Source organism: Rousettus aegyptiacus, unplaced genomic scaffold (genome assembly GCF_014176215.1).
Source record: "Rousettus aegyptiacus isolate mRouAeg1 unplaced genomic scaffold, mRouAeg1.p scaffold_m13_p_20, whole genome shotgun sequence".
NCBI lineage: Eukaryota > Metazoa > Chordata > Mammalia > Chiroptera > Pteropodidae > Rousettus > Rousettus aegyptiacus.
The window spans coordinates 1809301-1820746 of record NW_023416296.1 but is presented as its reverse complement, the minus strand read 5'-3'; the positions used below and the strand labels follow the sequence as shown (position 1 = coordinate 1820746).

Genomic DNA, 11446 nt, shown 5'->3' with positions numbered 1-11446 from the left:
GCCGGCTGCAGGCCCATCGAGGCTCCTGCCTTTGACTTCATAGAGGGTCACGTTGGACAGAGTCTCGCTGGGCGCTGCACTGGGCCATCTGGGCACACAGGGGCCCAGGCCGGGCCGCAGGGCAACCTCCCAGGTCCAGGGAACACGGGCCAGGGGGCGGGAGCTAGACCCACCGGAGCCGCCCTGGGTCCCCGCTGACAGTAGGTGCTTGTGAGGCAGGCCCGCTTTGCACTGTTGCCTCATGGTGAAGTGAGCTTCGGGGGGGGGGGGGAGGACCATTGAGCCAGGGGCCGTAGGCGCTGGGGTTCACGCACCATTCATGGGCGCTGGGGTTCGCGCATCCTCTTGCTCGTGTAAATAGCAAACACCCTGTGACCACAAACACGGCGTGGCTCCCTGCTCCCTCCAGCGGGCTGGCGAGCCTCACTGCCTCGCTGCCACTGGCGAGCTGCCCCTGTGTGGCCCGCGGTGGCCGCGGCGCCCTGGTCCTTACCCGTCCTGTCCTCCCCGTTGTCATTCCCTCCAAGGCGGCAGGGCGGAGGAGCCAGAGGGAGGAGCCGCTCAGGTCCTAGCAGGAGTGACTAGGCCGGCAAAGGGCCCGGCGGCCGCGCTTTGAGTGGAACCGGCACGTTACGTGGGCCGCTCTGGGCTCCGTTCTTCCTTCTTCTTTGGGCAGAGTTGGGGTTCTTGGGCTTCTGTGGCCCCCTCCTTCAGACGCGGCTTTTCTGAGCTGGGCGCCGAGCGCGCGGAAGGGCCTTTCGTCCCGGGTGGTCCCCGATCTCCATGTGGCAGCCCTTCCCCCACCCCCGCATGCAGGCTCCCCCGGGGCCTCGCAGCTGCCGTCAGCCTTCCCGAACCCGCTCTTGATTTCTGTGCCTTTTTGTATTCGTATCCCATTCTTGAGTTTTCGTCCACTTTCTGCGAGATTTCCTTTATGTTAAGTTTAAAGGTTTAGCATAGTTTTAATTTCGAAGACTCTGCGCATCCTACTTCTGGTTCACGGATGGTCCAAGTTTTCTTTGTTTTCACATTGTTTGTTTTCTCTGCATCTCAAAGGTCATTCACTCTGGTGTCTGCTTTTGTGATGGAGGCTTTCAGGTGTTTGGGGACACTTAGCCGCCCTCGTAAATATAAACGTGGACTGCCGGACAGCGGTTTGGCCCCCGTCGCGTGCCGGGCGGTGGCCGGCTGGCCGCATCCCGCCCGTCCGCGGCCGCGTCTCCCGTTTCCCCGGAGGAGGGCTCTCTGACCTCCGCCTGCGCGGGAGCAGGCGCGGGGGCCGAACGAGCCGACGCCGCGTCTCACGTGCAGACGGTCCTGCCGCCCACGCCCCGCTCCCACCTCCAGCTGCGCACACCGGCCCTGCGTGCACAGCCCCCGGAGGCTTTCCTGGGAGAGAAACCTCGAGTCTCCCGCCGGTGGGGGGAGGCAGATCAGCCGTCGCAGAGGGTGCTGGGGGAGAGCTGGGGGCTCACCGCCTCTTAAACAGACCTCCAGCCAGTTCCCTAGGCCTTCGAATCCCCACGGTGCCCAGTCCCGGGCCTTGCTGGGGCTCGGTGGGGGCGAGGGGGCCAGCGTCCTCTCAGGCCCGCTTGCCGCCCCGTCTCCGCGTGGTTGGTGGTCCCCAGCCCCTCCCGGAGGCACCCAGGAAGTCGAGTCGTCGCTTCGCCGGTGTATGAGCCCGCGTTTGCTTTAACAGCAATAGTGAGGCCCATGCCGACGTCTGTGAAGGGTGTCATGTGTCAGACGAGGCAGACGAGGCGAGCAAGTTACAGCGCGACCCAGGCGCCCGGGAGGAGCTTCGGAAGCCGCTTTCCCGTACGCGTGGGCGTGGGCGTGGGCGTGGGCGTGGGGCGGGCGTGGTGCCGTTTGCTTTGGCTCCAGAAATGATTACGCGTTCGTAGCCGTCTCGAGTTCGTGGTCTCGCCGTCTCCTTTAAGTCACTAGTTCTGTCTGTCTGGTTGTTGGCGTTTGGGCTTTTTAACGATATATTTAAACGATGTAAACGCAGAGGAAACACAAGTAACATGGCAACAGCCTCTCCCGAGTGAGCTCCCAGGTCCTTAAACCGTGTCTGCGAGTACACTGCGGTGACGTGGGCCTGGGGGCGTGGGTGCGCTTTACCCGCGGAGTCAGATTCACGCGTCGGCTCTAAGGGCGACAGCAGAGGTGTCCCCGACGTGCACCGAGGCCCCCAGTGCAGCCGCGTCCGCGGGCCTGCGCGGTCCCGACCCTGTCCCAGCGCGGGCCGTCCCAGGCCCCGCGCTCAAGGCGACTGCTGCCGACAGCGCCCCCCCTCACCCCGGGGACCGCCCCGCGGCCCGAAGCGCCTGCTCGCCTCTGGTGGCAGAGCCGACAGGAGGCGCCTCGCACTTTCCCCCCATGGCGGGGGAAGCCGTGTCCTTCGTCAGTGGGGCGCAGGCCCCCCGGGCAGAGGCGGCCCCCCAGCCTGCGCCCCAACCCCTCATCTGCACACTGTCCCCGTACCTCCAGGCAGCGGCGCTTCCGGCCTCCTCGCCGCCTCCCAGTGGCTGCGTGAAGTGCTTGAGGCCGGGCACGCGGATGTCCCCAGGTCCATCGCGGGAGGAAGCGAGATGCGAGACCGCAGGGCCAGCGGCTCGGCCTCCTCTCTGTCCCACGGGGCCGCAGGGGCGGGACGCGCAGCCTGAGAGTGTGTGCAGACGGCGCTCGCCCCACGGTCCCCGCTCACCCTCCCGGTCTGTGGTCGCGAGCTGTCGCGACGTCCTAATTTTCTGTGCTTTCTGATGTTATTTTTCAATTGCTTCAAAGCTGCAGTTACAGTTAAACCAGGACCTGAGCCTCTTGCACCAAGACGACGGCTCGTCCAAGAACAAGCGCGGCGTCCTGCCGAAGCACGCCACCAGCGTCATGCGCTCCTGGCTCTTCCAGCACATCGGGGTAAGGACGCCGTGCCCTGGGCTCGTTTTCTGGGGGTAGGCCTGCTTCTCAGTGTCTGTGTTTTTTTAACTGTCCACATGGGTCGAGCATGGGACAGAAGGGAGGGTTACCCCAAAGGGGAGGATATCGCTGCAAGGAACTTCGAGTAGCACGTGGCTCCACAGTGCAGCGGTCAGCACGACTGCTTCACACGCAGAAGGGCCTGGGTTCGCGCCCCAGTGGAGCCACGGTCCCTGGTCCACGGCCACGCCACCCTGAACGAGCCCGATCCCGTCTGATCTCGGAAGCTAAGCAGGGTCGGGCCTGGTTAGTGCTTGGATGGGAGACCACCCAGGAAGACCAGGTGCCGTAGGCGTAAATAATAATTAAAAAAAAAAAAAAAAGAAAGAAAGAAACTTAAAGTACACGAGGCACCACCGGTGGAAAGGGCCCAGTTGGACACGTGGTCCTCGTACGCGTGCGCGTGAGGGCGACTCGGGCGACGGGAGGTCAGGTCAGCGGCGGAGGTGGGCAGACAAGGAGCGTGTGGGCGCAGCCTTGGGAAGCAGCGGCCTTCCGTGCTGGGCTCGTAAGGAAGACGCGCCGAGGTCCAAGGCGGAGCAGGGAGCTGGGCACGGGCGGGGTGGGGGGGCGGCTCGCAGCCCGAGGGGGAGCTCGGCCAGCCCCCCGGGAGCACGTCCTGTCTCGGGAAGCACACTTGTCCATGGTCTCAGTGGGACGAACACGCTGCCCGCCGGGCTGAGCCCCCCAGTCCTCACCCCGCCGACCTCAGGGGTGGCGTGTGACCCCGAGCGGCTCGGGAGTGCCATCCAGGCCCGCAGCCAGGGCCAGGACCATCCAGCTTGGCTGCCGGAGGGGCGGTGGGGACGGAGGCGGGGAGGGTGCTCCCGGCTGTGCCGCCGGGGTGCCCAGGTCCGGGGAGCCCATGGGGCGCTGGCACCGTCTCCGCGGTCAGGGGGGAAGGAGGTCGCGGGGCACCCCACTGTCCTCGTGAGCTGCCATGCAGCCAGGGTTGTCTGCGTGCATGCGGCCGCCTGCTCCCTCAGCGGCCCTGGCCCGGCCCCGCCCCCTCCCTTCCCTGCCGTGGTCCCCACTGCCGGCTCCTTGCTGGGCTCTTCTTCTTTGTGTCCGTCCTGGCGCCGTTGCTGTCACTGGACATGCCCCGTTGGGCCCACGTCTCGTGCCCTTCCCCACCTTCACCCCTAATCGGGTGACCGCTGCCCGGGCCTGCCCTTGCCCTTGCCCCTACCGTGAGCCCTGAGAGCAGCACCCGACCTTGGCCACCTCCTCTCTCTGGGTTTAAACCTTGTCACTGTCCGTCCTCCCCCTTCCCTTGGGTTGGCTTCGGGCTCCTTTCCCAAGGGGTAAGGACCCAGGGAGAGTGGCTCCCGGCTTTGAACAGGCACGTGGTGTCCCCCAGAGCAGCCGCGCTGCTCCCCCCGAGTGCCGGGCCCCAGCCTCTGCCTCCTCGGGCATCTGTTCTTCGCCGAGCCGCCCCCACCAGCAGGACCTGGAGAAGGAACAAAGCGACCACGTCTAGAAATGTGTCCGTCTGCAGGGCCATCGTGAGGCGTCCGGTAGTGGGTGCCGAGGTTTCGTGGGTCGGAACACGACTGTTTACTCACTTGACGTGGGTGCCGGTTTCGCTCACAGTTACACCTCAGGAACCTTGACGGGAAGACTCCAGATGGCATGCCGTGCTGAGGACGGTGCCGGGGGGGTGGCACCCCGTCGCCGGGGCTTTGACCAGCTGCCGCGGTTCTCAGAGAATCGCGAGACTGCGGTTAGGTTTTAACCAGAAGCAGGAGTGTCGCTTGTCGGCTGTTCACACGCGACCGTCCGCATGCCTGTTCACCGGGGTCATCTGAGCTCCTTTGTAAACCGAGGTTCACGGTAACCCTTCTTTTTGTTTTTAGCATCCCTACCCGACGGAAGATGAGAAAAAGCAGATTGCCGCCCAGACGAATTTGACGCTGCTGCAAGTTAACAACTGGTGAGCATGCCGCCTTCCTCGTGGCGCCCGTCAGTCACGAACACCTGGAAACGCTGCCGCCGACAAATAGCAGAGTGTGGCGGAAAACACGGATTCCTTTACCCCGCAGAGCTCCTGCCTGAGGGCTGGGGCGGCGGCAGGGCCCTCAGGAACACGCGCCGGGGGCCAGCACGCTGCCAGCTCCCCTCGCTGCGGGCCTTTCGGCCACGCCCCGCTTGCCCGAGTAGAGAGGTTTCTCGGCCGGGTGACCTCGGGGCGCTGATGCTCTGGGCAGTGGATGGCAGAGGTGAGGTATGGTGACAGGGGCGGCCCCCTCTGCAGCCTCCCACCTTTCCAAACCTCGCGTCCCGCTGTCGGCTGTGATTGGGGGAGGCAGTGATTGGGGGAGGCAGCCCCCCGGCGTCCAGGTAGGGGCCCTGCCCAGGGAGACGTTTGCTTTAGCAGCGAGACGTCCTGCTCCAGCTCTCGGGCCCCACGTGACGGGGACACCTGGACCCCGGCCCCGTGTTTTCCCCTCACTGAGGGCAGCCCAGTTGTAAGTGGTGTGCAGGGCTGGGGTGTGCTTGGGAAATGAGTTCGGCTTAATAATTGGCATGTGGGAAAGGAAAGAAAGCACAGTCCACCCCTGGCGGCACGGTCGCCTGCTCGTTCTAACCGTTATCACGTGAACCCGAAGGTCAGACGAGTTCCAGTGTGAACGATAAATAGACTCTTCCAGTTCACGCAGTTACACGTGCAGAAGGTGTGCTTCGGCGTCGCATTAAACATCTGTTACCTGCCTTCGAGCCGTCGTTTCTGATGTGGGCAGCAATTAGAGACCGCACTGCTTGGATTACTTCCTGCTACTGTTAAATAGCGTTACCAGAATTCTAAGTGCGTTGTCGCGGTGGAGTTTGTGCCTCGCTGTTCTTGTGTGGTTCAGTCACGATAGTGATGGACGGACGGACGGATGGATGGATGGATGGAGGGAGGGATGGATGGATGGATGGAGGGATGGATGGATGGCTTGGCTCATCCCTTGCTTTTGCCACCCTGTCACCGTCTCCTTACTTTTCTTTGTTTATTGACTTCTTCGTGCTCCCTAATGTAGTGCTCTGTGTTGTTCACAGAATTATCTGGAAAGTTTAACATTAACCTTTAATTTGTTAAATTACCAACAGTTTAATAATGTGACTTTCATAAATTCTAAAATTTCCAAGAACAGTTTAATAATGTGACTTTCATAAATTCTAAAATTTCCAAGATCTTTTAGTTACTTGTAGCGAATTTACTCTGTGACCTTTCGTTTCCTCGCGTGCTCACAAAACTGCGTCTTGGCCTATGTCTGAACACACTCACTGTCGGCCCCGCCTCCGCCTCGCGGCGGCTTTGCCTGAGGGTGGAGAGGCAGGTCTGGGGGACCACGGGGCTGCCGACCGGTCTCTTGCTCGGGGTCCTGCTGTGTGACAGGGACCTCTGGTCACGCGCAGAGTCACACCTGCGTGCTCCAGGGTGAGGCCCGTCATACCCAAGGACCCGCAGGCAGAGACACAGGCCGCCCGGGATGTAGTTTTGCCGCGTAAACCTTTCTCTTCCTTAGAGAAAATAGCATCACGTTCACAGCCGTGACGGTGGCATCACTGTCATAAAGACCAGCGAGTCCACAAACGACCAAACCAGCCGAAGTGAAAACCGGGGGGCACGGCGAGCTGGTCTTTACTCATGTGGATCCCTGCGAGGCCAGCAGGCCCTGCTTCTCTGGCCCCGTGGACGGAATGCTCGCCACGGCGCCGGGTGTCTGAACGGAGTCTGCGTCGCCGCGTTTCTCGTGCTGCGATGCGGCGGCTGGGGCCGGGGCGCGTCGCTCCTGCGGGCGGCCGCTGGAGCGGCTGCTGGTGACGGCGGCCCCTCTGTCGGCCCCCCGCCCAGGTTCATCAACGCCCGGAGGCGGATCCTGCAGCCGATGCTGGACTCCAGCTGCTCGGAGACTCCGAAGACGAAGAAGAAGACGGCCCAGAACCGGCCGGTGCAGAGGTTCTGGCCGGACTCCATCGCGTCGGGGGCCGCTCAGCCGCCGCCCGGCGAGCTCGCCATGTCGGAAGGTACGGGCCGGCCCGGGCGCGCGTGCGGGGACACCGCGGGGCGGGGGTGGCCACGGGCCAGAGGCGCTTGCCGGCCGTCGGGCCCCGCGAGCTCGGGCCGGGGATCGAGGTGCGTGCCGCGGCCGCTTTTGCCTCTGAGACGTGAGGGAGGCGGTTCCCGGGCGCGGCGCTCGGTGCCCGTGAGGGAGGGGCCCACGGGGACCGAGACAACATGCACGGGAGGCACGGGCCACACCCAAGGCCTGCGGGCGCCCTGCTCCGCGCTCGCCTCGCCGGGCCTCGGGCCACAGGGGGCGCCGCCCCTCTCGCCCTGGCCCCCGCCCGCTGGTCGCTCGTGTTCTCGCGGAACTCGGTATTTCCGCTCTGACCCCCAAGACCGTCAGCGAGCGCTGAGGCCCGTGCTCGAGACCACTCCCCAAGTCCCTGCCGAGAGACCCAGAGACTCACAGGGGTCTCGAGGCGAGGTCAGGCGAGTGAACAGCACCCCGCTGGGGGGCAGAGCGTGGTGACCACCCCCTTCTGCCGCAGGAGCCGTCGTGACGATCAGCACGCCCGTGAGCGTGAGTGTGGACAGCCTGCAGTCGCTGTCCTCGGACGGGGCCACCCTGGCCGTGCAGCAAGTCATGATGGCCGAGCAGAGCGAGGACGAGTCCGTGGACAGCCCGGGGCCCGGCGGGGCCGCGCTGGCCCCCGCGCACATCGGCGGGCTGGTCCTGGAGAACAGCGACTCTCTGCAGTAGGGCGGGCGCCAGGCCCCGGCGCCAGGGCCCAGGGCGGGGCCTGGCTCCCCCCGGTTTGCACAGCAAACGTTTTACACAGTCCGTTTCTAGCCTGTTTATACGTAGATGTGGAGAGTGCACTTTTGTATTGCGCGGTGAGCTTCCAGAGCGACGTCTCTCACGCTGTGTGCGCGCGTGTGTGTGTCGGGGGTTCGAGGAGATTCTTGGAAGGTTTAACGCTAAACATGTGATGAATGACAAACGCCCCCATGAGCCCTAACTAGATTAAGGAAGAGTGCTGCCATTTTCCAGAAAACGACGCGACGCGGTTTTAACCGAGTCCCGCGGGCGGAGCAGGCCTCGGGCCGGTGTGCGCGCAGCCCGCAGCGGAAGCAGCTGCTGCACCTTCCCCGGCGGAGCGGGGCGGACAGGACAGGACAGGACGCCGCGCCGCCCCGGGCGTGACCTCGCGGGACGTGCGGCGGCGCGAACGCGGTTCGAGTTCTCGCGTGTTCAGTGAGCCTGTTTCGTTTGCTATATATAAAAAGAAACTCCTATTTTTACCTTGCTGGAATTATTGGATAAAAAGCTATTTTTATAAATTCGTTATGAATTGGATTATGACTATATTGAGGATAAAATTTCTAGAGAGGAAACCATACACGCTTACTATCTCAATTTGGAGTGTTCCGAATTGACCAAATTTAACGAACCTGCCCCCAGTTAAGTTCGGGTAGTAATCTACAGTTACTACCATAAAAGAAACAGCGATTTAATGAAATTTTGATATCTTCAAATTTCAGTTTATCTGTAAATGCTCAGATTGCATTTCACACTTGACCTAAACACATCTAAATAGGACGTAGGCGAGGGAAGGGGCGAGCAGCCGGGAGCCAGGCAGCAGCTCTCACCGCACACGCCTCCGTCTGAGTTACATGGTGACTGCCCCATGGTGGCTGGCATCGTTTCAGAGGTTTTCAGTCGGCCATGTTATTCCTAGAATGTTCATTACAAACTAATAGAAAGCGTCCTCTGTCCCACGGTCAGCAACGTTCAGCTTCGTTGCGTAAGTGATGGAGGTCCACGAAGTGACAGGGACAGACAGGACAGGGCTGAGAGCGGCGCCGGCCCGCCTGCTGCTGGCCGCGCGCGCCCGCGCCCCGTGTCCGTGGGGCTTCGGGCTTCCCCGAGCCGTCCCCTCTGGCTCGGTCACACGGGGTCTGGGGTAAACGCTGCGGCTTCCGTTTCTTGGTGACAAGACGAACCGAGAGCGTAGACTGGGTTTTGTTTACTTTGGTCGGTTTGCTTTCATGCGTTTGCTTACGAGTGGGGCTTTTTCTCAGAAACGGCGCCTTCTCCATCAGGAAGGTCCGTGCGGGTCGTGGCGGGGTGCCCGGGGTTCGGCGCGTTGTACGGGGTGGCTTCATGGTGGGGAGTCATCGGTTCTTGAGATTCCGCAGCGGTAGCGGGCTGCAGTAGGGCTCCTCGGAGGGATGTTTTGAGCTAGTGCAGGTTTTCCTGGGACCGGCTCTTCTTTAAAAATGTATTGAAGTTAATCCTAGAAACGTACTTCCTGGATAACCTAGGATGCACTGAGAAGTAATAGAAATTTCTTTAAAAATATTTCAGAACTTTAGAAAGAAAACCTTGACTGTCTTTTCTGGAGAGAAAGTCACATTTTTAAGCAGCTGTTGCATTCCCTGTTCATAAACAGTTTTTAATATTTTCAGTCTACAGACATTGAAAGGTCATTTTTCACTTTAAATCCCAATCTTGTTGGATTTGTTCAAAGCAGGACCCGTAGAAGCCAGCCCGCCCTTCTTCCCTTTCCTTCCCGCCGCCCTGTCCCCCACCTCCCTGTCCCCGCCCCCCCCCCCCAGGCCCCCGCAGGGCCCTGCTCGGCAGGTAAGCGGAACAGTCGCAGAGGTAGGCTCCCCACAGCCCCCAAGCCGCGGGCACCAGAGCGGCGGGGGTTAGCTGAGGGCCGCATACACTGTCCATTTGGATGTGGGACTGAGTCGGGGTTCACCCACCCAGCCTGGCCTGAGGCTTGACAAGCCCTGAGCCCCCACTGCGTCCACAGGGCGGGAGGCGAGGCCACAGGCGAGGGCACTGCCAACACCACCCGCGGTGCCCGGGCCCCGACTGGCAGGCCGGTGGGGTCCACAGAACTGCAGCCCTGACCTTCGAGAGGTTCTGTACAGTACGCCCACTGGGCCTCCGTTATAAACGAAAGGATTTGATGGGACTGCTGAGTACTTGCTAAATTCTTCCCTTAGGAAGGCGCTTTTGGATGTGTTTTGAGAGCCAGGGTGTGCACGTTGCACCCCAGGGCTTTGCACACCCCAGGCCCTTCCTGGCCCAAGGCTCCCCGGCCTTCAACCTCCAGGCTCAGGATGGTAAGAGGTGTGAGCTCGTCCCGGATGCAGAGGGCAAGGAGCCGGCACCGGCTGCTCACAGGCCCAGGGCAGCGCTGCTCGGACCTCGCGCCTAGTTCCAGGAGCCGGTTCCGTGTGGCCTGCCCCACGGGGCCACCCGACTCTGACCTGTGCGAGAAAGCGTCGGGGCACTGTTTTCTTTAGACAAACTCCGACATACTCGGAAGGTGCGAAAGACCCCCCTCCGGCATTAGTGACAGACATAACTCGCAATCTTCCTTCGTTTTAGTTACGTTTGGTCTATGAACTGACAATCTTCAAAATGTGAATACTGTAACTATGTTTTCTTGGATTGTTGTCTTTGAAAGGGATTTTTGTGAAGCAATTGATTTATCAAAGCAAAAGTATTAAAAATAGAAACATGCTTTATGGATGTTTTGTTTTCTGAAGCTCATGTCACCGCAAGCTGCTTTTCCGTTTTAAGTATCCGGATTGCTGACGTGTTTTGCTGGTGACAGACACGTGGGTTCTTAGTGACCCCTGTACATTTTAAAAATTAGGATTGTACTGCGCTGGAGAATTCAGAGCCATTTAATTTTCAAGAATCTTAAATTACTTTAGTCATTGTTTTTCCAGGAAAAAATTGGAAAGTTTTGTTTTTTGTTGTATTTTGTCATAAATCTAATTATTTTGACAGTAACAAGAAGAAAACGACTCATCGGTAAGGTGCTGCCCCTCAAAGTCCATACTGTAAACCCCATGGCAGGACTGCCCCACCCCCCGCAGAGGCATGCACTTGGGGACAGGCCCGGAGCGCTGTTTCCTCTGCAGGACAGTGACCCCTGACCCTGACGGCGCTCAGGGGCCAGCGTGCGTCAGCAGACTGTTCCGCGCCACAGATCGTGAGTCTTGCAGGAGGTTAAGACTCACAGCCCTGAGGTGTGTGGTTTCAGGAAATCCTGATTGATTTGACAGAAAGCAAGTCACTGTGCTGTCTCCGGCTCCTCAGGTCAGAGGTGAGAGCTGGCCACGTGAGACCTCAGCCGGCCCTTGACTGTCACCGCTAGGCTCTGAGTGCTTCATTTGTAAAAGGGAAGGAATTGCTTTATAAGGGTTATTCGAGGTTATACGTAGTATTTATGACTAATGAAATTTGATCCAGAGACAAAGAGTAAATAAGTTAATGACCCAGCAAATCCTGAAAATGAGAAATAGATTTGGATCCAATGTTTAGTGTTTCACATTTTGTTACGTTATGCAGACATCCTAAAAAAGGTACGTTATGTTTAGCCTACATACATTGCTGTATACACTCTAAGAAGGAACTCAGCACAAATTATTTTTGCCTTTTTACAG

At 60.2% G+C, this 11446-nt stretch overlaps 1 protein-coding gene, 1 non-coding gene and 1 pseudogene across 2 annotated transcripts; all 3 read left to right on the top strand.

The window, feature by feature from the left end:
• The first annotated feature begins 2343 nt into the window (after window positions 1-2343).
• Window positions 2344-10514, top strand: LOC118614908 (homeobox protein PKNOX1-like). Its single transcript, XM_036238095.1, has 4 exons — window positions 2344-2919; window positions 4836-4912; window positions 6821-6993; window positions 7522-10514. Exons 1-4 carry the CDS (start codon window positions 2890-2892, stop codon window positions 7731-7733), a joined length of 492 nt encoding a protein of 163 aa, XP_036093988.1. The 5' UTR covers window positions 2344-2889; the 3' UTR covers window positions 7734-10514.
• Window positions 3074-3146, top strand: TRNAV-CAC. Its single transcript has one exon. It is a non-coding gene; the product is annotated as a tRNA-Val (tRNA).
• On the top strand, window positions 3156-3274 carry LOC118614927 (annotated as a pseudogene).
• Window positions 10515-11446: the final 932 nt, after the last annotated feature.

Coding starts and splice junctions, on each gene's coding strand:
- LOC118614908 (XM_036238095.1), top strand. CDS start 2,890: ATGCGCTCCTGGCTCTTCCAGCACATCGGG. Junction 4,913..6,820: donor CTGCTGCAAGTTAACAACTG/GTGAGCATGCCG, acceptor CCCCCCGCCCAG/GTTCATCAACGCCCGGAGGC. Junction 6,994..7,521: donor CGAGCTCGCCATGTCGGAAG/GTACGGGCCGGC, acceptor CTTCTGCCGCAG/GAGCCGTCGTGACGATCAGC.